This window comes from Cucurbita pepo, chromosome LG13, assembly GCF_002806865.2.
Source record: "Cucurbita pepo subsp. pepo cultivar mu-cu-16 chromosome LG13, ASM280686v2, whole genome shotgun sequence".
NCBI classification, from domain to species: Eukaryota; Viridiplantae; Streptophyta; class Magnoliopsida; order Cucurbitales; family Cucurbitaceae; genus Cucurbita; species Cucurbita pepo.
In genome coordinates, this window is record NC_036650.1 from 7,135,291 (window position 1) to 7,161,931 (window position 26,641).

Sequence of the window (26,641 nt, forward strand, 5' to 3'; positions counted from 1 at the left end):
ACAATGGCCGCGCATTACGGCTGCAGCTTTCTTTGTCTTTTCCCCAATTTGCAATAAAACCTTTAATATCCATCAAGATGTTGGATTACAGTTAGAACCTGTTTGGAACAAGTTTGTAAGCGCTTGCGCTGGATTAAGATTTTAAGAACTGATTTATAGCCTTACTAAAGGATTGGGGAAGGTGAAAAAGAACAAAACTAGGTTTAGTTACAAGTTTAATCCCTAAACTATCAGGTTTATGTCTTTTTGATTCATGAACTTTAGGATATTAAATGGTTTTCAGGATATTAAACTTGCACTCAGCACAGTTTTGAACACCCTCAACAATAGCTGAAATTTTTCATCCAAATTACCACCAACCAATTGACTTATTCTTCCTCAAACAACTACTGTACTTGATCCAGCAGTTTAAGAAGCCATGATTCTTTACACAAGTAAATCTCCATTCCAAAAAAGAAAGAGAAAACCTCTGTATCATTCCTTTCAACGTTGTTCAACAAGTTCTCACAACTTTGGGTCTCCAAGCTAGGCAAATCAAACAATCATTCCCTCCAATAAATGGATTCATAATCCGTTTTCTCAAAGGTTCTCCTTTTGATCCTTCAGAATCACTGTTAGAAGTTGAGCTCTTTTCTTGAAGCAGAGGGCTCTCAAGATCGCTTGCTTCCACAATCCGATTTACCATCTCCAAGACCTCGCTCATTTTAGGGCGTACCACAGCCTTCCGAACCAAACAGCGGTTAGCTACAGCTGCTAGTTTTTGGGCAGCTTTAATAGAATAGTTACCTCCAAGTCTTGGGTCAAGTATCAGTTCAAACTTCTTTAAGTCAGATAGGTGTGGTCTCACCCATTCCAAGAGCTTTTCCTGGCCTTTGGGGCGGTTCCGATCTAGGGGACGCCTACCAGTTATCAGTTCATACAGGAAAACTCCATAGCTCCATACATCAATTTTTGCTGTTAGTCGTCCTGTTTGAAGGTATTCAGGTGCTGCATATCCAATTGTTCCTACAATCTGCACAAGGATTGTCTATTACTGATGCAGAATAGATAGAAAAATATGTGTTAATCTTTTTTGGCTTTCCCAAAACTGATTCAAACAAATAGATTTTAGATTAGTTGCATACGAACCGCAGTAGAGACATGACTTAATCCGTCCGAAGGCCCTAGCCTAGCCAATCCAAAATCAGACAACTTAGCATTCCACTGTTCATCCAAAAGTATGTTTGAAGATTTGAAATCCCTAAATATTATCTGCACAAAGAATGATATCATTTAGGCCACCATAGATGTACTTCCTAGAATGTGTGAATCCAACTAGTTCTTCTCTCATCTCATCCAAATAGAATTCCATACGTTCTTCTCCCTATACAATATAGATTTTCACGGACGTGTAAACGAGAAGGTTCATCATTAATCAACGCTAGAGCGATAGTTAAGTTCATCAGAGGTACCTGGAAATCCATTCCTTCATGTAGATATGCCAAGCCACGAGCAGTATCCTGAGCTATTTTCATTCTTATTGCCCATGGAAGAGAACTGTTTAACTTGCTTGACAAGTGATCTTGCACGCTCCTGTTCGGCATATATTCGTATACGAGTAATCGCTGGATCCCTCTTTCATCGTCCTCTGCACAGTAGCCTAGTAACTTGACAAGATTTGGATGCTCGACAACGCCCAAAAAGTTCACCTCTGTTACCCATTCCTTGTGACCCTATAGGAAAGGCCAGAAACTGAAATCGTAAAACTAAGGAACTTCTGAAGTGCAATAGTAATCATTTTTTGATTTTTGGAGGGGGAGCTAATTTAGAATACAACCATTAGTTCTTATACATACTGTCCAATGAACTTATCCAACAAAAGCATTTTCAACTCATTTGATAGGAATAATTGGAAATGCAGCTAAGATGGATGTAATTGGTTGGTACACTTGTTCTTTTCTATCTCAAAGCAGTTCATATTCAAAGGAATTCCATACGGAGTAGGCGAAAAACTGTAAGAACCAAAGTATCAACGTTCTACAGATCAATGGAAATATAAAGGAGAAACAACAACCAAATCACTTATCAGTCCCACGGTTTTAAAACACGTCTACTAGGAAGAGATTTCCACACCCTTAAAAGAAACGCTTTGTTTCCCTCTCTGACCGATGTGGGATCTTACAGAGGAGCTTTTCTATAATTTCTTTTGGCTTTGGACAAATGGAAGAATACTAGGAAGAGGTTTCCACCCCCTTAAAAGAAACGCTTCGTTTTCCTCTCCGACCGATGTGGGATCTCACAAAGGAGCTTTTCTATAATTTCTTTTGGCTTTGGACAAATGGAAGAATGTTTTATCTTTCCATTTCTCTTCTTCAACATGGCTCTTTCTTTCTCCAAGAAACACAAAGATATCTCCAAAATCAAATGCACATATGAAGAATTCTCAGATAATCCAAGATGATGGAAATAAGTTCATATCAAAGAGAAAGAGAGAGAGAGAACTTGCCTGCAATCCTCTTCTACTTAATTGCTTAACAGCAATGTCTATTCTTTTATGTGGATCCTCTGAGTTTCGGATAGCGCCCCTATATACACTACCAAATCCGCCTTCTCCGATCATAAGCGATCGGCTGAAGTTCTTCGTGGCTGCTTTCAAATCTGAGAATGTAAAGTCCCTAAGATTACTCTGTCTTTGAGACAAAGCTGCAAATGATTTAGCAGAAGATGCTACACTAAACTCTGAAACATTCTGAGAATTCAAATCAGAGTCAAACATCTTAAGATCTTGATTCATCGACGTAGAATTCGAGGTACACGAGACAATCGAATTAGATTTTGTAGCTGTTCTAGGCTCAACAGTTCTCCTCTCATTGCTGAACAAATGAAAACACTTCATAATCTCCTCCAAAACCTGATTCCCTCTCTGCACAAAAACAAAACCACACAATGTTAAGAAGAAAACTCTAGGTGATCAGGTAAAGATTCTAGCTATACAACGCATTAGCCATCTCTAACTGTTCTTGATTCAAGAGGACAAAGCCAGAAAATCCCAAAAAAGTGTCGAATTCTTTACAGTCATTCACAATTCCCTTTCTTTCTAGCTTTTGAATTCAAAAACCCAGATTGATTTTCCATCTCCCGCTTACCAAGATCAAGGAAAATCTGAAAGTTCTTGGAAACCTTAGAGAAGTTTTGAGAAAATCAAGAAATCCTTGTTGTTTTTTCACAGAAAACTATGAAGATTAGGGGGAGAGAGAGAGGGAAAGAGAGAGAATGGCCTTTCATGTATGTCCAAACTTGCAAACCAGCAGATAAATGAACAGTGAGGAGTTAAAGAAGAGGGTAGCAGGATTCATAAATGGGTATTGAGTCTCGATTGAAGAACACGACGAGCTCCCCATGATGTAGGGAAAGTCAATATACAAGGCAGCTAAAATTGATACCCATTTCAAAAAAGCCCTTAAGAGGGATAGAAACAGGACTAGAATGTTTGAGGAAATGGGGGATTTGGGTATGAAAAGAAGAAGAAAGAGTTGACATTTTTTCTTTTAAAAAATTTGTGACAAAGAAAAAAGTCTACCAAATGGAATAATGAATACATAGAAGCATGAGAATGAGTCATTTATGGCAATGGCCCATATTATTAATTACTTAATACTCTTGCAAGTTGTCTACTCGACTCCTTTTCTGGTTGACATTTTCACAAAAATGAATATTATCTTAGCCTAAGTTCTTTTTTAGTTCACGTCTCCACAAAATTGTCCAAATGGATATTATTTTAGACTAAGTTCTTTTTTTTTTCTTTTTTTTTTTGTTCATATTTCCAAAAAAATTGTCCAAATGAATATTATTTTAGCCCAAGTCCTTTTCTAAATTGTCCAAATGAATATTATTTTAGCCTAAGTCCTTTATTTATGACTAAATTGTATTTGTCAATTTAGGTTTGATATATTTAATTTTTTAAAACTCCCTAGATATGTAACTGAATTTTATGTTTGAGAGGAGCCAAATTTTCATTTTCTTTCCGTCATAGATTTATAAGACATAACAAAAATAAATATATCAATAATTTATTGAACACAAAATTAAAAATTTAAAAATAAACTTCAAAACTGAATCGATATGCATAAAATCCTTATTTCTCTTCATAATCCCTCAAATAAGATGATATTAAATTGGTGTTCATAAATATTTATAAATGTTTCAAGTTACTAAGTTGAGTTCGTAAAATTTTTAGTAATAATTCTAAAATATTAATTTTGTCCATTCACTTTCAGTTTTATTTTATTTTAATCTATATAGTTTCAACTGTTAAAAAACGGAATTAGTTTAATAATGATAATAAATTTCATCCAAAATGGATTTACTCAATCGTAAAGGAAAGCAATAGCGGATGATTTAAAAGAAAATATAGGTATTATTTAATCTAAATTAACGATGATTTAAAAGAAAATATAGGTATTATTTAATCTAAATTAACGAGCAAAATGATACAAAATATTGAGTGAAAGTAAATTAATGTTGTAGTAAACATGTCACGTTCAAAATCATGTCGTTAATAATTTAAAATTAATTTAACATTTAACTTTACACTTTTAAATACGATTTTCATATCATCAAAATTTATTTTAAAAATTAAAAAAATGTTTCGAAAAATATTTTAATCCTTTTAAAATGGAATTAAAAGATTCGAATCTCTTAACTTGAGAGTACATATCAAAATCAGTTGAATTTCGTTCTCATCCTATTGAAAACAAAATATTTCAATTCGAATTGACAACTTTTAAAAGTAGAATAAAGGAAGATATTAAGTCTACGTACCGTGTATAAGATGAAACTCCATGCTTGTGGAAGATTCGAACTCCTATATGGCGTGGAAGAAGATCATCCCATTTTACTTTTCATATCCATCAATCTCAGCTAAATTAACCTGATTCAAATCAGGAAGCTGCGTAGCAATGATATGAAGTAGTAGCAGCCATAGTTGTATACACAATTCAAAGTTCCTTTAGAACATGCCAAAGAAGAAGGCAACCAAGTCCCTCAAATGGGCGTCTAAAATGACCCTTAAAGACAAGTCGTCGAGGGGCCAACCAAATGGTTTGCCTCAACACTCAAGAAAAACCCACCAAGATTTCCTCCTTTGATCTCTGACGGCTATGGAACGTATGGTTCTTGAGCTTTTTTAACTCCAATCTATAAAACCCATTTCTCCTTTCTCCTTTAGTTCGTTGATATCTCGAAGTTTGAAGCTATGAAGAACATGAAGAACACCACAATTTCTTTCACTTTCATGGCTGTACTTCTTGTCGGATTGAGCTGGGAACAGTTTGTTCTTGGCCAGAATCAGTTTGCCAGCCCTGCAGCACTGCCATTTATCTTGTCCATGGCCAACGCTCAGCTCTCTAATTTGAGCTCAATCATCAACACCGAACTCAGTAGCCACTTCCGTTTTTGCTCCAGAGACACGTGAGTTTTATCCCCCTGTACTTTCAATTCTGTGCTCTGTTTGGTTATTGGGAATTTGAGTGTAACGGCTCAAGCCCACTGCCAATAGATATTGTCCTCTTTCAGGCTTTTCCTCAAGATTTTTAAAACGCGTATGCTAGGAAGAGGTTTCCACACTCTTATAAAAAACGTTTCGTTCCCTTCTCCCATCGATGTGGGACCCCCTAATCCACCACCCTTTTGGGGCCTAGTATCTTTGTTGGCACACCGCCTCGTGTCCACTCCCTTTGGGGCTCAGCGTCATCACTGACATTCTTTATAAAAGTATAGAAACCTCTCCCTAGTAGATGCGTTTTAAAAACCTTGAGGAAAAGCCTAAAAAAGACAATATCTATTAGTGGTGGGCTTGGACGGTTACAAATGGTATAAAAGCCAGACACCAAGCAGTGTGCCAACAAGGACGTTGGGCCCTCAAGGAGGGTGGATTGTGAGATTCCACATCGGTTGGAGAGTGGAACAAAGCATTCCTTATAAGGGTGTGAAAACCTCTCACTAACAGATGCATTTTAAAACCTCGAGAGTAAGCTTAAAGAGAACAATATCTACTAGCAGTTGGCTTGGGTCGTTACATTGAGGGAAGTGGAATCCCGATTTTCACTTTACACATTCCTAGATTCTCGAATGTAATAGGAAGTTCCATTAAGAAATCTCGAGGTAGGATCTTTTTTCCATTTCCTTAGGTCGTCATTCATGTGAAACTTGTGGATGGTTTTGTGTTATTCAGGGATGTTGATTGGAACAGAGCGTTTAACTTCTCATCTAATCTGGATTTCTTGTCTTCTTGCCTACAGAAGATGAATGGTATGAGTAATCCGTAAGAGAAAAGAACAAAAAAAAGAAAATCTTCCATTATCTATATTAATTATTAGCTCAAGAAAATCTTCCATTAACAGGACAGCGCCTGTGTACAGCAGCAGAAGTCAAGTTTTACTTTGACAGTATCATCCTTCAGGCTCCCCCAACTGCTTCAACTACTTCCTTCCTCAAACTGAAACTTAATAAAAATTGTAATTTGACATCTTGGGCTTCTGGTTGTGAGCCAGGATGGGCATGCAGTGTCGGTCCAGATCAGCTCGTCGACCTTACTAATTCCCAGCAAATCCCTTCGAGAATGCATGATTGCCAAGCTTGTTGCGATGGTTTCTTCTGTCCTCAGGGTCTTACATGCATGATTCGTAAGTATTTAGACCTATACCTGCTTGTTCTAGAAATATAACCGCCCAAGCCCACTACTAGCAAATGTTGCCCTCTTTGGGTTTTCCCTTCTGGGCTTCCCCTCAAGGTTTTAAAACGCATCCACTAGGGAGAGATTTTCACACCCTTATAAGGAATGCTTCGTTCTCCTCTCCAACCGATGTGTGATCTCACAATCCACCCCCCTTGAGGGCCTAGCATCCTCGTTGGCACACCGCCCGATGTCTTGCTCTTATACCATTTGTCACAGCCCAAGCCCACCGCTAGCAGATATTGTCTTCTTTGAGCTTTCCTTTATGGGCTTCCCCTCAAGGTTTTAGAACGCATCCACTAGAAAGAAGTCTTCACACCCTTATAAGGAATGTTTTGTTACCCTCTCCAACTGACGTGGGATCTCACAATCCACCCCCCTTGAGGGCCCAGCGTCCTGTTAGCACACCGCCCAGTATCTGGCTCTGATACAATTTGTAACAGCTTAAGCTCACTGACAGTAGATATTGTCCTCTTTGGACTTTTCATTCTGGGCTTCCTCTCAAGGTTTTAAAACGCGTCCATTAGGGAGATGTTTTCACACCCTTATAAGAAATGTTTTATTCCCCTCTCCAACTGAGGTGAAATCTCACAAGAAAGTTGCTCATTTCCATTTCCCTCGTAAATTTAAGCCTCTACAAGCTTGTTTTATACCCTTATAAGTAGCTGATTTGTGCTCACTTTCTAACACTGTTTTGTATCTGACAGCATGCCCTTTAGGATCCTATTGTCCCCTTGCCAAGTTGAATGAAACAACTGGAGTATGTGAACCGTAAGTACAAACCATACCATGTCTGCCACTTCTCTATGTTCTTCAGCATAATGAAGTTATCCATTTTCTTGTTCTTGCAGATATCTTTACCAGCTACCACCTGGGCGGCCCAACCATACCTGTGGAGGAGCAAACATGTGGGCTGATGTTGGTCGTAGTGGAGAGATTTTCTGTTCAGATGGATCATTTTGTCCATCAACCACCCAAAAAATTCCTTGTGATAATGGGTATTCACTTGTTTCTAAGCACTGATACGTTATATAAACCATTGTTTACTGAGCTTTCTAATCTCATCGATCCATTTTGCTGCCATTGCAGACATTACTGCAGAAAGGGTTCAACTTCTCAGAATAGTAAGTGCGATACCGAATTCCATATCCTTGCACGTTCGAACCTCTATTTTTTCTCATCGATCTATTCTACCGGACGTATTGCAGGATGCTTCAAGCTTACTTCATGTGATGCTAACACTGCAAATCAGAATATCCATGCTTATGGAGTAATACTTTTAGTAAGTCATCTACTAATGTGAAAATCTGAGTAAAGGTAACAAGAAGGATAAGAATCCGAACTTCGAAAGATTGAGGCACAACTCCTAACCCACTCACCGATTAGGCCTCCAAGTCCTCTTCTTCCCCAATTTACCTCTGCCAATATCACTCTTTTCTTTCTGACTTTTCTTGTTCTACGCTCTACGAGAAATGACTGCTCATTCAAGACTTGAGTAAGAATCGGAACTTTTCTTTGCTTATGCAGGTGGGTTTGAGCACTATGCTACTCATAATTTACAATTTCTCCGACCAAGTTCTTGCTGCTAGAGAAAGGAGACTGGCTAAATCCAGGGAGGCAGCAGCAAACAGCGCAAAGACAACAGCAAAAGCACAAAAAAGGTGGAAAGCTGCGAAAAAAGCTGCAATGAAGCATGCAAGTGGTTTGCAAGTTCAACTATCACGAAAGTTTTCACGTGTGAAAAGCTTTGATACAGAACAATTTAAGATTTTGGATCAATCCAAATCTGATATGGACGATGATTTATCAACGTCATACTTACATATCCCAACCACATCATCGGCTTCGTCTGTGCCCATTGAAGGAAGAACAGATAGCCAGACTGATCACATGGGAATGATACATGAAATTGAAGAAGACCATGATGATCATGAAGGCCTTCATAATGAAACTAGAAATGAAAAGGGTATTAAAAAACATGTGCCAAAGGGAAAGCATTCAAGTACTCACAGCCAGATGTTTCAGCATGCTTACGTGCAACTCGAGAAAGAAAAGGTTCAGCAGCAAGAGAATCAAAATCTTACTTTCTCAAGTGTAATTAAAATGGCAACTAATCCAGAGAATAAAAGGCGCCCTCCTATTGAAGTTTCATTTAAAGACCTAAACCTTACTTTGAAAACAAAAAACAAGCACCTTTTGAGATGTGTCACTGGAAACATCAAGCCTGGCCGGATTACTGCTGTCATGGGTCCATCTGGGGCCGGAAAAACAACGTTTCTTTCTGCTTTGGCAGGAAAAGCAATTGGATGTAAGACTACAGGTTCCATTCTAATAAATGGAAGGAATGAATCAATTCTGTCATATAAAAGAATTATGGGTTTTGTACCTCAAGATGATATTGTACATGGGAACTTGACAGTGGAAGAGAATCTATGGTTCAGTGCAAACTGCAGGTATTTCAACCTTTCCTCTTTGCTTTATCTTATAACTCTTTCGACCATTTCAAGGTCAAGTTCAAATTGACGTAACATAAAACCTATTAGCCCGAAAGCACCGTGGAGAGTAACAAAAGTCCACAGACCACCAAATTGATACCAACGAGCAAAATTTCTTTGTGCTTCAGGACCCCATTGTAACAACAAAGAGTGTGCTAAACTATTAGCAGGAGTCGAAACTGCGGTGGTGCGAAGGCATCTCCATAGAATTGACTTTAGGATGAATTATGACTTTCTGGATTTCATCACTAATATCCTTTGTTCTTCTCTAAGTAGTTTATCATTACTGTCTGTAAGCTTTTTGATAATGGACTGCCTATTGTCATAGGCTTTCTGTGGAGTTATCCAAAGCAGATAAGGTTCTAATTGTTGAAAGAGTTATCGAGTTCTTGGGGCTCCAGACTGTGAGAAACTCCTTGGTCGGGACAGTGGAAAAGCGAGGAATCTCTGGAGGACAAAGGAAGAGGGTGAATGTCGGGTTAGAAATGGTGATAGAGCCTTCGATTTTGCTGTTAGATGAGCCAACATCTGGTTTGGACAGTTCTTCTTCCCAACTGCTTCTTAGAGCACTCAGGAGAGAAGCTCTTGAAGGTGTGACCATCTCCATGGTGGTTCATCAACCAAGGTAACTTTTCCAAGCCTGTTCTTCCACTGTCTTTATAGCCTGCCTGCATCCCTGATTGATAATGTATCTTATTTACTAATTTACGAATCTCCGCTTCAGCTACACCTTATACAAAATGTTCGACGATTTGGTTCTTCTTGCAAAAGGTGGTTTTACTGTTTATCATGGACCAGCAAGGAGAGTTGAAGAATACTTTGCTGGCCTTGGAATCCATGTCCTGGAGCGTGTTAACCCTCCAGATCACTTCATTGATATTTTGGAGGGTATAGTGAAACCAAATGCAGATATTAGCTATGAAGAGCTTCCTGTTAGATGGTTGCTTCATAATGGTTACCCAGTACCAGCAGATTTGCAGCAGATCTCAGCCAGACACACTACAAGCATGGCAGATGTGGAGCGAACTAATGGAACGAGCAACCGTGTTCTTGTCGAGCCACAACCTTCTTTAGCTGGGGAATTATGGCAGGGCATGAGAAGTAAAGTTGAGGAACATCATGACAAGTTAAGAATGCTTTTGAAGACCAAAGATTTGTCCCATAGAAGAACTCCAGGCATACTTAAGCAGTACAAATACTTTCTTGGGAGGTACATCGTATTAATAGAAACCTTCAATAACAATGATCTTACGACATGGTGTGTAAAGTATTAATAGCTGATATATGTCTCTTCATAACCATGAATTTCAGAATCGGTAAGCAGCGATTACGGGACTCGAGAATACAAGTTATAGATTATTTGACCTTACTTCTTGCTGGTGCCTGCCTTGGACCGATTTCTGATTTGAGCAACCAGTCATTTGGTGTTTATGGTTATCCTTTCACCATTATTGCAGTTTGTAAGTTACCAATTCTTTGCGAACATATGTGCTTAACGAGACCTTTGCCCGTTGTTTTCATGCAATATGTTCTCTTTTATCGGGGCCTAAATACATAACCACTGATCATGACCATGACCATGATTGTATCATTGATTTCAGCTCTTCTAGGAAAAATTGCGGCTTTGAGAACATTTTCTTTGGATAAGTTGGAGTATTGGAGAGAGAGTTCTTCGGGCATGAGCAGTTTGGCTTATTTTCTTGCGAAGGACACGGTTGACCATTTTAATACCGTGATAAAGCCGCTGGTGTATCTATCTATGTTCTATGCCTTCGCAAACCCGAGATCTTCCTTTACAGATCATTATGTTGTTTTACTCTGCCTTCTGTACTGTGTCACGGGCATGGCTTATTCTTTGGCTATCCTCCTTCAGCCTGGTGCAGCCCAACTGGTGAGTGAAAGCAGTGCATAAACAAGTTCTTAGCAAGCTTGGTGATTTGCCTCACTGACTAAATCTACTGTTCCATGCAGTGGTCAGCCATTTTTCCTGTTGTCTTAACCCTCTTCATAACAAGGCCTCAAACTAGTTCAGCAATGAAGACTCTGTCTAATCTTTGTTACCCCAAATGGGCTCTGGAAGCATTAGTGACTGCAAATGCGGAAAGGTATGTCTTGAAGTTTCCCTCGTTCATAATCATGTCCACTCTTGAGTTTGATAATTCAAATCCCCACATGAACAGCCCAAACTCACCGTTAGTAGATATTGTCCGCTTTGGTTATTACATATCGCCGTCTGTCTCACGGTTTTAGAATGCATCTACTAGGGAGAGGTTTCCACACCATTATAAGGAATGCTTCGTTCCCCTTTCCAACCAACGTGGGATCTCAGAATGGAGAATGAAACATTTTTTATAAGGTTGTGGAAACCTCTCCCGGGTAGATATGTTTTAAAACCTTAAAAGGAAGCACAAAAGGGAAAGCCCAAAGGGACAATATATGTCTACTAGCGGTAGGCTTTGGCTGTTATGTATTGCCGCCAGCCTCACAATTTTATAACGCATCTATTAGGGAGAGGTTTCCACACCATTATCAGGAATGCTTCGTTCCCCTTTCCAACCAATGTGGGATCTCACAATGGAGAACGAAACATTCCTTATAAGGGTGTGAAAACCTCTCCCTGGTAGACGCGTTTTAAAACCTTGAGGGGAAGCCCAAAAGAGAAAGCCCAAAGAAGACAATATCTGCTAGCGATAGGCTTGGGCTGTTACAAAGCTAGCCTACCGCAAAACTTTGCCTCTCTCCCAAGGGAGAATTATTGAGTTTGTTAGCTAAATTGTTATAAACTTTCTAAGCCAACTGGCTTTGTTCTACAGGTACGACGGAGTGTGGCTGATAACTCGCTGTGGAGTTCTGAATGGGAGTGGATTTGACATCCATGACTGGGGCCAATGCCTACTCCTCCTAATGGTCACAGGTGTGATTTTCCGGATACTTTCATATGTTTGTTTGTTGATCGTTCGAAGAAAGTGATACCTTGACCGCGAGACTCAATCCCCTCTGCCATTTTCTTCAAGTAGTAAGCAACCTAGAGCAACAATACTCCATTTTCAGGCACCTTTCATTATGGACTTCCCCATCACACGAAGATCCAGTTCAGAAATTGCATATATTTAATATAGGATCCTTGCTCTCTTACTTAGCAATGTTGCCTCTTCAGCTTGATTCATTGTACTCTTATTGTGAAAGCTAAAAGCAGGTGAAGCCAAACCCAGCTTTCTCTGTTTCTAACTGCATCAATTCCTCCATCAAGCTTCAATTAATTCCTCTATTTTCGTATGGCCCTACAATACTATTTCTAGTTTAAAAAGAAATGCTATCCTAACCAGCCACTGCCTAAAAACGTAAAAACGCGATTGCTTAACCAAAATGAATCCATACCTGGGTGGTCGACACAACCACCGGAAGCCTGAGTTCTTACAACTTCCTCAAAAGCAAATGCACGATCTCCTGAAATGGAAAGAAAATTCATGCTATGCAACTCATGATCTTCAACATGCCAATGTAAACCATCGGAGAAGTAACGATCGGAATGTCATCTGGCATATAACGCGTAAGTGATCCGGGAGATCGCGCAATTACTTGCAAGTTCCAAGGGCTATTTGAAAGCCTCCAACCTGCCGTCCCTTCCATGTTAATACCAGAATCTGAACTCTTTCCTCTCGAGTTGGGTGAGACATCGTCTGAGGAAGCGGAAGATGGCTTCAACATCTCTGGACTTGTATTCAGATCATTCCTGGCGGAAATGTCGCCACTATCCCGACAGAAATCTGTCAGTGCCGCCATAAATTGAGAAAGAAAACAAAAGTCGCTGCTCGTAAATCGATTATGGACACCGACAACATGGCAAGCGGATTGAAACCCTAAATTTGAGAAGTACAGAACGATTTGTAGTGCATCTTTGATGAAATTACCGCGCGTTATACACAGAGGACCATGAAATTTGAGTAGAAAAGGAAAATATGTTGCAAATTGAACGTCATAAACAAGCAACGGCACCTGTAACTGAAAGATGACCTTCAAAAGGAAACCCCGAGCAAAGAGAAAGAACGCGCGAAGACAGCTCACGGACAGAAACGCCATGCTTTATTGTGCGCATGATAGCAATATATAAGACTGATGGCTAAAATACACTGTCTTAGTGTCACAGTTGAAATTTATGGTGACACTAAGTATTTTAGTGATTGAATTATGGGATTAAACTTGAAAGTTCCAACTTTTTTTAAAAAAGTAATCATATACTTGCAAGTGGAGAACTCATTGGAATGGAAACACCGTAATACAAACCTCGTGTCGTGTTTGAATGCTCTTTTTACCCGCAACACTATATTTTTACATGGAAGATTCATATTCGGGTTATTCTCTTATCAGCATTATGAAAATTGGAGTTATAGGGATTAACGTTGATGGATGAAATGGATAACAGTCACAAAGTAAAAATGAATGACAGTAATCTAACACATTTGTGATGAACGATGGATCCTTCTATCAATGCAAATAGACGCAAATAAAACTTTATAGTAAAATCTAACTACCACTCGAATTTTAGGTCACATGACATGGTAACTAAATAGGTTAATAAAATTATAATACAAACATGCTAGCTTCTTATTAAAAATCGAGACTTCTTATTTCTTTTATAATCTATAAAATATTTAGATATGCTTTTTCCCATGTCAATATTTATAAATAATCATTGATTGAAATTATATTATTAAAAATATTACAAAATTATATCTATGTAACTCGCTTTTTATCTCAGAGCCCATAGGTAGCCTACAAAACAAAGCTTAAACTTGAAGGTACTTTTTCTCTATCTACTCTTATAAATAACAAACATACCATGAATTAGAGAGCTAAAATTCTACATCTTATCAGTTTAAAAATGCATCCAAGTTCCAATTTTGTGTAATATGACAACAGAGCATCCCTGGAGATAGAATTAATAACTCAGATTGTAACTTCAGTACTAAAGATTCGCATGTGTTTAATAGAAGGGTTCGGGTTCAGAGTTGCTCAAATGAAAATTTTCATCCGTGAGGATGAGAAGAAAAACTCGAAATTCGACATTCAAAAGAGAATCGGATGAATTTAGGAGTAAATAGGAAGGCTTTTCATAAGACAGTACCAGATTGGATGGATGGATGGATGGATGGATGGATGAAAATTGCTGCTAGTTTTATCACGGAAGGGAAGGATGTGATATCCTGCTCTGCGCCAAAGCTGTCTAATTGTAATCGGGTTTTTCTGGGTATGTGCAGCCTGACCTTTGGATTATCACATTTGATGCGTAGCAACCGGCTTTCACACAGTCTTCAATGGGCTTCTCTTGAACCAGTTGAGATAAGAATCCCCCAACAAATGCATCTCCTGTTGCAAGAACGACAATCACAAAGAGAACGAGAAGATGAGTGATGAGTTATATTATTGTGTTGTAATGAAAGTGAAAGTTTCATTGTCCTTATTGCATTTTTTGAACTAAAGATGATCTAGCAAGGTGCGTCAATGAAAAGTTCATCTGGTTTGCGACATCTAAATATCCATTGAGATCTAATGCACGATACGAGATTGTAGCAAGGAACCATTAAACGAACTATAAACCAACTAAGTACAGGGGAAAATGTAACGACTCAAGCCCACCACTCGCAGATATTGTCCTCTTTGGGCTTCCCCTCAAGGATTTTAAAATGTGTATGCTAGAGAGAGATTTCCACACCCTTATAAAGAATGCTTCATTTTCCTCCTCAATCGATGTGAGATCTCACAATCCACCCCCCTTCGGGGCCCAGCGTCTTTGCTGGCACACTGCCTCGTGTCCACCCTCCTTTGAGGCTCAGCCTCCTCGCTGGCACATTGTCACCCGGTGTCTAGCTCTAATACCAACTGTAACGACTCAAGCCCACTGCTAGCAGATATTGTCCTCTTTGGACTTTCCCTTTAAGGCTTTCTCCTCCCCCATCGAGGTGGGATCTCACAAAAAATAAGCCAGCTTGTGCCCTCACAGTATAAGTAAAGTCTATTGTTCATTGTCCACGGTTTTACTCCATGGTTTTACAACCTTCATAAGATATGATAAATGGAGGGTGCAAAAGTATTTCAATAAAATAGTTCACGCAAGTTCCCTAAGAAGAGTATATGTTGACTCAGTCTTTCCATGCATTTGCCAATTAAAGTTGGATGGAGAGACCATATACCTGCCCCATTGGTGTCAACCAACTTCTCCTTGGGCAACAAAATAACAGGGAATAGTTTTGTCTTCCCATCTTCAGCAACCACCACAGGATCGGCACCTTGAGTGATGACAGTGATCCTCTTTCGTGTTCCAGATGCCTTTGGCCACTGGGAAATCTTTATGGCAATCTCCTCGACATTGTCAGTCTAATCAGAAAAGACAAATTTAGTAATATGTGGGAGAGCTTCAGTTCAGTTTTTGGATTTGAGAGCCCAAAAGAACGCAATGAAAATTACCTCCCACCCATGAACTTTTGAGAAGGTTCTTGCTTCTGTCTCATTCCCAAAAACATAATCCACGTACCTGTATTAAAAATCAATCCAATTGTCCATAACAACAATCGTGACCAAGGAAGAGCTCTTAACCAAAACCATTATAATGAAAGAAGTTCTGCATCCATTGCATAAAAGATGAAAAATAAAAGTGCACAAAACTTACGGCAGAGCTTTCTCCTGCACCTCTCTGAAGAATTCACAAATGAAGGGAGCAGAAAGATTCATGCAGAAGACCTGCAGAAGCATGCAAATTTTTCTAAAGTGCTGAAACTAGAATTCAAAGGAATAAAATGTGCATCACATCAGTGTGGAAATGTCACCTTGTTGTTTGCAGCGGCATGAGCAGCAACAAGTTGAATGGACTCAGGGGACACCGTCAAGAAAAATCCAGCAATATAGTAATATTTTGCCTGCTCCACTGTTCGAAAGTAAATTTGCATTGAGGTCAGAAATTTTATAGCATATGGCCACAAAATACACAGTAAATGAAAAAAGTACAAAGGTAGAGGAGAAATGAGTACCAAGTGCCCAGTTTTCAGGTCGCTTCAAGTGCTCAGTTTTGTAACAGTTCGCAGCTGACAAGTTAGCAACAAGTGACCTGCAAATTGTCAATTTAAGTTCCACTTGACTTGATATGAAATATGGACTCTTTCCACAACACACACACATTGAGGTCACTCCTTTCCACTACCTAATGAATGTTGATTGTGAAACCAAGTGACTAACCTCGTCTCCTCCCAACTCTATATATACATACATATATATATATATATATGGATGTTGATTGTGGAACCAAGGGACTTACCTCATCTCCTCCCAACTTTATATATACATATACATTCATAGTTTTTTATGTATGCAAGTATAAAATAAATGTTATCTGGTTGGAGGTGAAGGAAGATAGGGTTTTAAGTAGCCATATTAACAATGAAACATAAAGAGGAGTTTATCACCTAGTTTTCAACCAAAGAAATTTAAATGAACTTCAAAAAAGTAGAAAAAAACTTTTACTACATTCTTTCCAAGAGTCTAGTCACATATAAACATTTTTATAAAAATGAAAAAATGTGTGCATAGTATGAACACAAAGATTGATTTTTGAAAATTAGATACAATGACTTGAAGGAAATTGAACAATAAGCAAGATGTAAACAGATATTGCCTACCTCTCACCACCTCCGACACAGACAGCACATGTACCGGTGGGAGTAGTTTCATCCTCATAATATTGAACCTGAATACATTTGATTTAAAATTAATCAAGACTTTTGTAGTTGATAATTTGAACCCATTAGGAGGTTGTGGGAAACATGCCCAGATTTACATTGACACCAGCAAGCCTCGAGTTTTTCTTCATTTCCTCTCCAAATTTGTCCTTTCCAATGGAACCAATATAACTAGTAGCACCAGGAATTTGAAGCATCCACTGAAAATATCGAGAAAATATCAATAGGTTCATAGGAGAAATGAAACTTGATTTCATAAAACTGCATTCAGGGTAAAAAAGTCACTGATGAAGCTGCTACCAACCTGAGCAACTTTAATGGAATTTTGAGTGGCGCCTTCATGTAAGAAAAATAATGTCAAAAACACAGATCATCAAGTTACACAAATGATCAAGTAAGAAGACATAATTATTTAAAAGCACTAGGAAAAGAAAATCAAAATACCTCCAGCAATATATTCCACATTGTCTTTAGCAGCCAGTTCCTCGTACCTATACAAATTCACAAGTAAACGTTGTAATATTAGGATTTAAACGAGAAACAAAGTACAGAATGCATGACAGGAAGCAATCGATCAACATCCCCACAAAGCAAATAAATAAGCTCACCACTGAATACAAATTCATCATGAACTACACAATACAGATCTCCTACTTACAAATTCATTTGCCTGTTTGCTAAAGTAAAAAAATGCAAAATACGTCAAACCATTCAATCTTACTTCCTCCCAGATCCTGATGAACTTGCAAGGAAAAAGCAAAATACAATGATTGTGGATGGAAATACGAAGAAAGAAACTCACATGGGCAAGTGTTTCTCCTCGGCAAGAATAGCATTGTTCAACTGGATATCATATCTGCCAATAAGAAACATCAAGTTGTTAAAGAGCTTCTTCAAACAAAACCAATCTATACATTCATTGAGATCACACACCAAACAACTGCATTTTTTACTCAGTAAATCTCAACCGTGCATTAGTCTCTATTTAGAGATTTTCACTTCCCCCAAAACAGAACACGATTAAGGGACCGGAAAAGGTGAGGCATCTAGATCTGGCAATCATTCATCTCGCCCTCCTTGGCAACCAAAGTGTACATAGAGAAACAGAAACAAAAAGTGACAGATCTGGCACGTAAAACCTAAACCACCTCGGAAATGCTTAGATTTATACTGTAAACATCTAAATCGCTTGATTTTATGGTGCATACGAGCAAAATAATGGCATCACAGTTAGGAAAATAAAACAATCGAGAGACGGAAGTGAGCTTACTTTTTCAAGAAATCATCGTCGACAACGGCGGAGATGTCGAGCAGGGGGTTGCCCATTCCCAAAAGGATCTTCTCATACGCCATTGGAGGTAGATTTGGAAGGTGAAGAATGAGAGAAACAAAGGAATGAAAATGGACAGCTTACGATATATGAAGAGAGACGGCGATGTGTTCGAACTTCTGAAGGTCACTAAGTAGAAGAGAGCCCTTTCGCGCGTCGCCGTCACCTTCTTCAATTCTCTATTTTAGAAATTACAAACTAATTAACTAATTAATTAATTAATTTTAAAAAATAAAAATTTTAAAAATAATATATATTTTTAGACTAAAAATATTATTTTAGTAATTATAATATTACAAAAACTATCTAAAATTGGGCTTATGTACGGCCCAATCCTATGAAGCCCTAAGCCCAAAATTCCATTTAATTTTCCATTTTTTTATTTTCTAACATATTTGCAAATAAATATTTCTATATGATTAATTAAAAATAAATATAATATATTTTAAAAACCGATTAATCATTAATTGAAGAAACCTATGTATTTCCATGAGTCGCCCTCGTGGAGCGAACCAGATCTTTCAAAAATTTCGTATCGTTTTTCGTGGAATAGCATCTCGAGATTCTTTAACAAACATAAAAAAATCATCTTGAATATCGGGTATTGAGTTTAGTCGGTGGACGTTTAGAAACCTTAGACCTAATTATCCTGAAACAATACTCGAGGTAAATTATGAATTTTTTAGCTGAATATGCAACCATTATGACTAAATCTCGATCATTTTACGAATATTAAAGAATATTAAATGAAAACAAGAAAATTCAAACATTTTTAATCACATTTAATTAGTCAATTGACAACCAATAATTTAAATATAATTAAGTTATATTCAATTATTCAAGACAATGACATTTTTTAATTATTTAAAATCTTAAGAAAGAAGAAATCTAATTTAAATCATTTATGTCATTTCATTGACAAAATCAAATTTTTATGACTAAAAAAATTAGCTAAAAATAGAATAAAATCTCTCTTTTTTTACCCTAATTTTTAATTTTCGAATATAACATGACACGTGTATTATATAGCTCATCCCGTTATGAAATTACCTTTATGTACGTTATGTTGTTCACACGCTATTTGAAAACGAGAATCAAAAATTTAAATAACTTAAAATACGAGCAGCTTAAATATATAGCAAAAGAAGTTAAACTCGAGCTTATAAACCTAATAAAATAAAACAGACGATAAAAAAATGTTAAAAATTAATATTATTATAAGATTAATATTTAAAAAATAATAATATTGTTGATAAAGAAAAAAAAATGTTTGTATTTTAATTTTTAATATAAGATTAGAAATATGAATAAAAAATGTTGTTTAAGCTATTTATTTATTATAATAAATCTCATTATTTTAAAATAATAATGAAAAATATTCTTGCTTTTTTTTTTTCTTTTCTGGGTTCTCTGTGTTTTTTTTTTTTATAATTATTTTAATTGTAAATCACATTTAAAATTAATTAAAAAGCATAAGCTTTTTATAATTATTCCCGGAATATATTAACTTTTTTTTTTAATTTGGAAAAAGCTTAATTAAGCTTAACTTTTAAGGAATTATTCGGAAAAAAATATGTTAATTTTTGTTCACTTTGCTAATCGGTTTGACCGTTGAAAATACTGTTCTCAAATAAACACAAACACGTTATTGAGCTTTCAATTTTATGTCCAATTAATTTTTACCGTTGAACTCTCCCAACTAGGAATAGATGTCACATATTGTCTGTACAACGTAAATAATAGATGATAATGACAATTGTCACGTGAATGGGTCTACGAAGCTATTAGAAAGAAGTTTCGAGAGTTACGAACCACACCCGAGCTCGTATTAGTCATGGGTTGAGAACAATAATTGAATTCCCATAAACCCAATCGAAACGAAAGGATTCACTTTGACTGTTAAAAGTAGGTAATCCGCTCTCTGTTCATTAAATAGGTTTTCGGGAAATTTTTGGGAGCGGATCAGGCTCTTGAGGAACAGCAAATATCTCGTGTATCCTAAAACTTTCAATTTTGTATTCAATAAATTTAAAAAAATTTAAATTTGATAAATTAAATAGACACGAACTTAGAATATTAAAATTCTAAAAATAATGAAATGAATTGTAAAGTGATTTATTCCATTTATTTATATATATATATATATATTCGTGACTGAAATGAAAATAAAATTAAATTATTATCCAAAGTTTTAATGGACAAATAATTTTAGTATATAGTATTTTTGGTACATATTACTATAGTCCCTTATTTAAAATGGACCACATCCATTTATTCAATAGTTATTGGACCATTTCTTTACTAGGCTTGTCCCATATTATTAAATTACATATTCTATTATTTTTCTATTAATTAAATTAATTAATATGGTGATTTAAAAAAAATATATAAAATAATTTATATGCTAAACATTATTGGATATGCACGTTTCATATTTATTTTTAATATTTAAATTTAATTTGCATTTTGGTCCCTAATCTATCTAAAATTGAAATTTAATCCTCAAGAAAAAATTTATAATAAGTTTAATTTAACTTAAATGAATCCGTAAACTAATTTAATAAATAAAGTTTTTATTTTTATGAATTTAATTGAATTAAAACAAATTTTTTCAAGATTTATTATTATATTTTATTTTTTGGAGAGAAAAAATTATGCAATTATTTTGATTATTATAATCCCATCTTATATTTTAAAATTGAAATAAATAAAAATATTTTTAAAATTCAAGGGAATTATTAGAATTTTTTAAATAAATTAATATGGGTGTTTCTCCATTTGTCGGGGTTATGTGTTTTGATCATCTGGACCATTAAGTCCCCACCCGAAATGAGAAAAAAAGACACTGTTGTCAAGTGTCAGTGATAAAGACTGGGGGCATTATAGTCATTTCACAGTCTGGGAACGTTAGGACGAGGGGAAGCATTCGTATAAATTTTGAAGCTAACGTGTTTCTCTGCGTTGCGTTGGCGGTTTCGTGAGGGACATTTCCGCGTCGCGATCTTTATTTTCTTGTTCTTTCTATTTTTATTCTTCAATTCAATCTTTATTTCTTTGTTAAATTCGTTGATTTCTTCCCTTTTGTCGCCACTTATGAATCGGATTCTCCGGTGTTTGCTTACGTGTTTGTGAATTTCTTGCTCAATCTCTGCTTCTTCTGTATCTGTTATTTGGATTTCGGCTTTTTTCGTCTTCTTTCTCCTGTTTTGCTGCTATTCGGCTAAAACAAGCAAAGGCTCTTCACTCTTTTAGCCTTTTCAACTCTCTTGATTCTCTGTTTGAAGTTTCATGTATGGTGGTTTATTCAGATTTGTGGGAGAGATGGGATTTTTCAGTACTTTATTGGGGATTATTGGGTTTGGAATTGGAATTCCTCTTGGACTGGTTATGGGGTTCTTCTTGTTCATCTTTTCGAAGCCGGATAAGGTCAAGGTATAATCCAAATTGATTCTTGTTTATTACTCATTTCTGATTCTTCTACAGAAATTAGCAAGTGCATTGTACATTCCTCCCCTGTTTTTCATTGCAATTTGGTAGTGCACTCAATGTGTTTGTTAATTTGTCTCTTTGACAAACTTTTTTAGATTTTCAGTTTCAACTCTGTTTCGTTGTATGTAATCAAAGAATATTCTCATCTATTGAATTTGCAATGTTATCCTCATAGGCTCAGCTTTGTTTAATACTTTTTTGGGTCCGAGGTTGCAAGAACGCTCTGTTTTTGTTGGGTCATAAATGAATCTTTCTGGCCTTTTTTTTTTCTTCTCGAATGCAGGATCCGATGATAAGGCCAATCTACGAATTGGATTCAGATGCTTTGGAAGAACTTATTCCTGAAATTCCACTGTGGGTTAAGCACCCTGATTTTGATCGGGTTGGAAAATTTTAGTGGTGTTCATTTTGTTGTCTCTGTCTCTCCTGTTTCATAGTTTCTCATATTTGTCTGATAGATTGCATAAATTACACAGGTAGACTGGTTTAACAAGTTCCTTGCAGCCATGTGGCCTTACCTTGATAAGGTTATTTCACACTGTACAACCACATCTCCTTTTAAGTTTTGCTCATGTTTTTTGAGCTTTGACATCAATTTCTTTAATGTACAGGCTATTTGTCCTAGCATAAGAGCCATGACCAAACCAATATTTGCCGAATATATTGGGACGTTTCGAATTCAATCTATCGAGTTCGAGAGTTTAAGTCTTGGAACTCTTCCTCCCAAGCTTTATGGTTAGTCTACTTTGAAGAAGCATCTTTATATCATGTTTAGGAGAAACATTACCATCTGTTGTGGAGTTTGTAGAATATATAGACAAACTTATGTTTTCTGAATCAATTCCCCCTCAACTGTAGGGTTTGATAGCATAAAATCACTGAGTTTGTCCTCTATGATGAGAAATGGATGCCTTCAAGGCTGATATTCTGGCCATCATAGTAAAAAGCCGGTAGAGATATATATGAGAGATAGTCATATATAGTAGGTGGTTATATCTGGTAAAACTATGTATAGTAAGCTGAAACCATATAGGAGTGCTTTGAAGTCTATATTCTCAGTATTCTTTTATTCTTTCTTATTGTAGTCTGAAGTCATCAATATAAACCTTTAGCCAATATTCCTCCCACTTCTCTCTCATGTTCTTTGTGTTCATCTAGATCGAGTGTGTGTTGTTGTGCAATGCTAACAGAACTCATGTATTTTAATATTTGCTAGCTTCTGGCTGCTTAATTAAGGCACTAGAGTTCAACACGTAGTATATGTTTTGCGTGATAAGTTGAAACTGCCTAATGTTGTAGGTTTCAAAGTGCATGAGACCGATGAGAACGAACTAGTTATGGAAACTGCAATCAGATGGGCCGGGAACCCCGATGTAGTATTGGTGTTGAGACTCTTTTCATTGCAAATAAGAATTCAGGTCAGAGGATCCAACAGAAAAAAATTGTATCTGAGGAATGTTTATCCTTTTCCTCCTCTCCGAAAGGATTTGACGGTCGATCTTCTTCTCAGTTAATAGACCTGCAAATTTTCGCTGCACCTCGGATAGTTTTGAAGCCTCTAGTCCCTGCTTTTCCTTGTTTTTCCAACATTGTTGTGTCTTTGTTGGAGAAGGTATAAGAGCATAGAGCTTGATTTAACGGCAAGTTCTTCCATATTCTGTAATAGTTTTGATAGTTTTGTTTTGTTTTTTTGGGTTACATAACTCCAGCCGCATGTAGATTTTGGATTGAAAATACTCGGAGGTGATATCATGTCCATACCTGGCCTCCATCAATTTGTTCAGGTGCTGCACTGGCCCACTGGTATATATTTATTTATGAACCACTTGGCTTGGTCAATGAATGTTTAGTTTACAAATATGGATTTGTGACTCAGCTAGCTCTTGCAAGTGTAGGAGGCTATCCGAAAACAAGTTTTGAATCTCTATCTTTGGCCCCGTGTTTTCGAGATACCGATACTCGATGCATCAGTGTAAGTTATGATGAGGTCGAATAGCTGATATTAGTCTTTATTGAATTTGATTTCATTCAATGTGTGTTGTATGACCTTTCAAGGATGCCTCCGTTTGTTCATATTTTGGATTACAAGTTGGTCCTTATATGATTTACTCATTTTTTTCGTGAAGGGGGGCAACGAAAAAGCCAGTGGGAATACTACACGTGAACGTCGTCAAGGCACTAAGGCTCTCGAAGATGGACTTATTGGGGACCTCGGATCCATATGTCAAACTCAGCCTAAGCGGAGAACGACTACCATCAAAGAAAACCACCATTAAGATGAATAACTTAAACCCAGTTTGGAATGAGAAGTTCAAGCTTGTTGTAAAGGATCCAGAATCTCAAGTTCTTCATTTGCGAGTCTATGATTGGGACAAGGTTTCTTCCCTTCCTCTGCAATGCCATTGAGTTCCTGAAAGATGAATGCTGAGAATTGATTTACATTGCAGGTTGGCGGACATGACAGGTTAGGAATGCAGCTAGTCCCCTTAAAAGTACTTGCACCCTACGAGACGAAGGAACTAACGCTCGAGTTAATAAAGAACACAGACATAAACAATCATCAGAACAAGAAACCGAGAGGACAACTTGTGGTCGAGTTGACGTTTACTCCGTTCAGAGTAGAAAGCAGCAAGTCTAGTAGTCGGTTAGATGGATGTCGGAGTATGGTCAGTCAAAATGAAAGAGATATACACGACGATTTCGTAGGTGGAGGAGCGGGATTGTTGTGGGTGAAAATCCAGGGAGCTACAAGCGTGGAGGGGAAACGACATAGTAATCCTTATGCAGTGACACACTTTAGAGGTGAAAAGAAGAAAACAAAGGTGAATCTCTCTACTCATAAGACTCCACACTTGTAGCCATACTAACTTGTAGCTAACTAAAGGATGAACTCGTTTTCGTCATCGTCTTCCATTTATATTCGAACAATGTTTTTCCTAGATGGTGAAGAAATGTCGTGACCCGGTTTGGAACGATGAATTCCAATTCATGCTCGAGGAGCCTCCATTAAAAGAGAAGATCCATATTGAGCTTGGGAGTAGGAGGAGCGGCCTTTTCGGTTTCCTCTCGAAGGTAACATCACATCACATCACAAATTTGTTCCCCTCATGCGTTGAACAATTGCTTCACATGATCTTTCCACAGGAATCATTGGGACACGTAGAGATCAATCTGATCGATGTCGTGCACAACGGACGCATCAACCAGAAGTATCATCTAATCAATTCGAGACATGGAATGATACACGTCGAGATACAGTGGACACAGTAGCTTGATGGAAACAAAATGAGTTCCTTCCCCACTTGACAAGCATGAACACCCATGTAGCTTGCTTGGTTGTTCTTGTTGATCATTATTGTCAAAGGTTCATTGACAAAATGCCTTATTTCTCGTGTTTATTTCGGTTTTTGTATAAATTACGTCGATCGTATCGTAGCTTACCTAGTCAGGGCATTAGTCATTTAAACCTTCTCACCGTATCGTATCGTAGCTCAAATAGTATTTACTCGAAAATTAAAATGTGGAATTTATGGTCCGAGATTCAGAGCGTCGAGTGTGTAACATTGAGAATCAAGTAAATGATTAAAAAAAAATCATAATAAATAAAAGGAAAAAGTATTTTCAAGTATGAGTTCATCCATTTGAGAAGTATGGGCCAACCCAACCCAAAGAAAAAGCCCAATGGGCTCATCTGTTCATTAACTTGGTAGAGTATGGGCCAGCCCAAACATAACACTTCATAAATACATGAATAAATAAATATATTTAGCAGAATTATCGTTCATTTTTTATACAAATGAATAAAAAATGACCATAATATCCTTACACTACCTTCACTTCTCGATCATCGACAACCACCACCTCCAGTAACCACCGACTATCGCTGTTGTTGAAAATCACCGAATTCCACCGCTGCCCCCACCGACCACCACTACCATCCATATGTCGATGACCATCATTGCCTACTGTTGACAACAAATGTCGTTAGAAGTATGTTTATTTTGGTTCTGTTATCTTTGCGATCCGAAAGAAACATATATTTTCGTGATTAATTATATTATAATTAATATTATTTTTAATGTAATTTTACTTTTATCGTAGTGCCTATGAAGCAATATCTCGATGGAAACTTAAAAAATTATAAATGCTCGTAAAATTTTTAAAATTACCAAATTAAATTAAACAATAAATTTAGGCATAATATTATAATAAAAAGGCATAATATAATATATTAAAATTATTAAAAGAGATTAGGTCTTTAAGCCCTACCACCCTCAAATTTTCAATCTCATCATGATTAAAGAAGAGATAATACTTAAATAAAGAAAATAATGAGTTCAATTATGACAATATTATTATTTATCAACAAATTAAATTTTATATATAAAACCCAAAAATCAAAACCTCTAAAAATACGTGAATCAATCTTTTTTTTTTTTTTTTTGAGCGGGTCGGGTTGACTCGACAAAAAAAGTCAATCTGTGAACCAACTCGAAATTTTCAGTTTTTAAAAAATTTAACCAAACTCAACCAAACCTTTATGGTTTAAGTTGGATACTACGAATTGGTTGAATTCTCGGGTCATATAAATACCTTTATTGTACACATACAAAAAAAAAAATGTCGACTTTTTATATCCTCGCCCTTCTGCAAGAGGGCAAATATACGAATTTTTGAATTGGATTCGACCGAAACAACAAGTATTTATTCTCTCGTCTTTCAAGATTTTTTATTATAAAAATTTAAACTTTCGATTTGAAAATAAGAAGTATATGTTAATTACAGTCGTGATCGAAACACTTATGAGGATAGATATCACCGTACAAAGATGAATATTTAAAGGGATAGTTTTTTTTTTTTCTTTCTTTCCTATTGACTTTTGCGC

The 26,641-nt window shown here is 36.7% G+C and overlaps 5 protein-coding genes across 15 annotated transcripts; 2 read left to right on the forward strand and 3 right to left on the reverse strand.

Moving 5' to 3' along the window:
• Window positions 1-98: 98 nt before the first annotated feature.
• On the reverse strand, window positions 99-4,883 carry LOC111808442 (probable serine/threonine-protein kinase PBL19). Of its 4 annotated transcripts, none has more exons than XM_023694415.1 (5): window positions 4,801-4,883; window positions 2,486-2,902; window positions 1,452-1,712; window positions 1,129-1,251; window positions 99-1,012 (listed from the first exon to the last, which is right to left on the reverse strand). In XM_023694415.1, the coding sequence occupies exons 2-5, from the start codon at window positions 2,873-2,875 to the stop codon at window positions 494-496; spliced, it is 1,293 nt and encodes a 430-aa protein (XP_023550183.1). In that variant the 5' UTR covers window positions 2,876-2,902; window positions 4,801-4,883; the 3' UTR covers window positions 99-493. The 4 variants fall into 4 exon arrangements, with proteins under 4 accessions (XP_023550183.1, XP_023550184.1, XP_023550182.1 ...); XM_023694416.1 differs by lacking the exon at window positions 4,801-4,883 and adding an exon at window positions 3,258-3,548; XM_023694414.1 differs by lacking the exon at window positions 4,801-4,883 and adding an exon at window positions 3,126-3,548.
• Window positions 4,683-12,268, forward strand: LOC111808441 (ABC transporter G family member 24-like). Of its 3 annotated transcripts, XM_023694411.1 has the most exons (14): window positions 4,683-5,448; window positions 6,212-6,288; window positions 6,381-6,662; window positions 7,420-7,483; window positions 7,564-7,710; window positions 7,802-7,836; window positions 7,921-7,994; window positions 8,240-9,165; window positions 9,536-9,832; window positions 9,932-10,417; window positions 10,519-10,667; window positions 10,809-11,098; window positions 11,179-11,312; window positions 12,021-12,268. In XM_023694411.1, the coding sequence occupies exons 1-14, from the start codon at window positions 5,234-5,236 to the stop codon at window positions 12,175-12,177; spliced, it is 3,333 nt and encodes a 1,110-aa protein (XP_023550179.1). In that variant the 5' UTR covers window positions 4,683-5,233; the 3' UTR covers window positions 12,178-12,268. The 3 variants fall into 3 exon arrangements, with proteins under 3 accessions (XP_023550179.1, XP_023550178.1, XP_023550180.1); XM_023694410.1 differs by having other exon boundaries at window positions 7,802-7,994; XM_023694412.1 differs by lacking the exons at window positions 6,212-6,288; window positions 6,381-6,662 and having other exon boundaries at window positions 5,430-5,448; window positions 7,564-7,994.
• Window positions 5,985-13,302, reverse strand: LOC111808443. Of its 5 annotated transcripts, none has more exons than XM_023694422.1 (2): window positions 12,586-13,302; window positions 5,985-6,272 (listed from the first exon to the last, which is right to left on the reverse strand). In XM_023694422.1, exon 1 carries the CDS (start codon window positions 13,285-13,287, stop codon window positions 12,673-12,675), a length of 615 nt encoding a protein of 204 aa, XP_023550190.1. In that variant the 5' UTR covers window positions 13,288-13,302; the 3' UTR covers window positions 5,985-6,272; window positions 12,586-12,672. The 5 variants fall into 5 exon arrangements, with proteins under 5 accessions (XP_023550190.1, XP_023550189.1, XP_023550186.1 ...); XM_023694421.1 differs by lacking the exon at window positions 5,985-6,272 and adding an exon at window positions 12,274-12,435; XM_023694418.1 differs by lacking the exon at window positions 5,985-6,272 and adding an exon at window positions 12,274-12,488.
• Window positions 13,303-14,118: 816 nt separating this feature from the next.
• LOC111809125 (adenosine kinase 2-like) lies at window positions 14,119-18,419 on the reverse strand. The gene is made up of 12 exons (XM_023695483.1): window positions 18,208-18,419; window positions 17,740-17,793; window positions 17,382-17,428; window positions 17,242-17,273; window positions 17,036-17,137; window positions 16,878-16,945; window positions 16,233-16,309; window positions 16,032-16,129; window positions 15,875-15,945; window positions 15,673-15,739; window positions 15,399-15,582; window positions 14,119-14,574 (listed from the first exon to the last, which is right to left on the reverse strand). The coding sequence occupies exons 1-12, from the start codon at window positions 18,288-18,290 to the stop codon at window positions 14,432-14,434; spliced, it is 1,026 nt and encodes a 341-aa protein (XP_023551251.1). The 5' UTR covers window positions 18,291-18,419; the 3' UTR covers window positions 14,119-14,431.
• A 2,823-nt stretch (window positions 18,420-21,242) lies between these two features.
• On the forward strand, window positions 21,243-25,291 carry LOC111808217 (synaptotagmin-3-like). 2 transcript variants are annotated; one of them, XM_023694063.1, is made up of 12 exons: window positions 21,243-21,699; window positions 22,040-22,138; window positions 22,233-22,283; window positions 22,368-22,491; window positions 23,056-23,174; window positions 23,267-23,368; window positions 23,466-23,540; window positions 23,652-23,728; window positions 23,883-24,132; window positions 24,204-24,578; window positions 24,697-24,828; window positions 24,901-25,291. In XM_023694063.1, the coding sequence occupies exons 1-12, from the start codon at window positions 21,556-21,558 to the stop codon at window positions 25,024-25,026; spliced, it is 1,674 nt and encodes a 557-aa protein (XP_023549831.1). In that variant the 5' UTR covers window positions 21,243-21,555; the 3' UTR covers window positions 25,027-25,291. The 2 variants fall into 2 exon arrangements, with proteins under 2 accessions (XP_023549831.1, XP_023549832.1); XM_023694064.1 differs by lacking the exon at window positions 21,243-21,699 and having other exon boundaries at window positions 22,048-22,110.
• The last annotated feature ends 1,350 nt before the right edge of the window (window positions 25,292-26,641 follow it).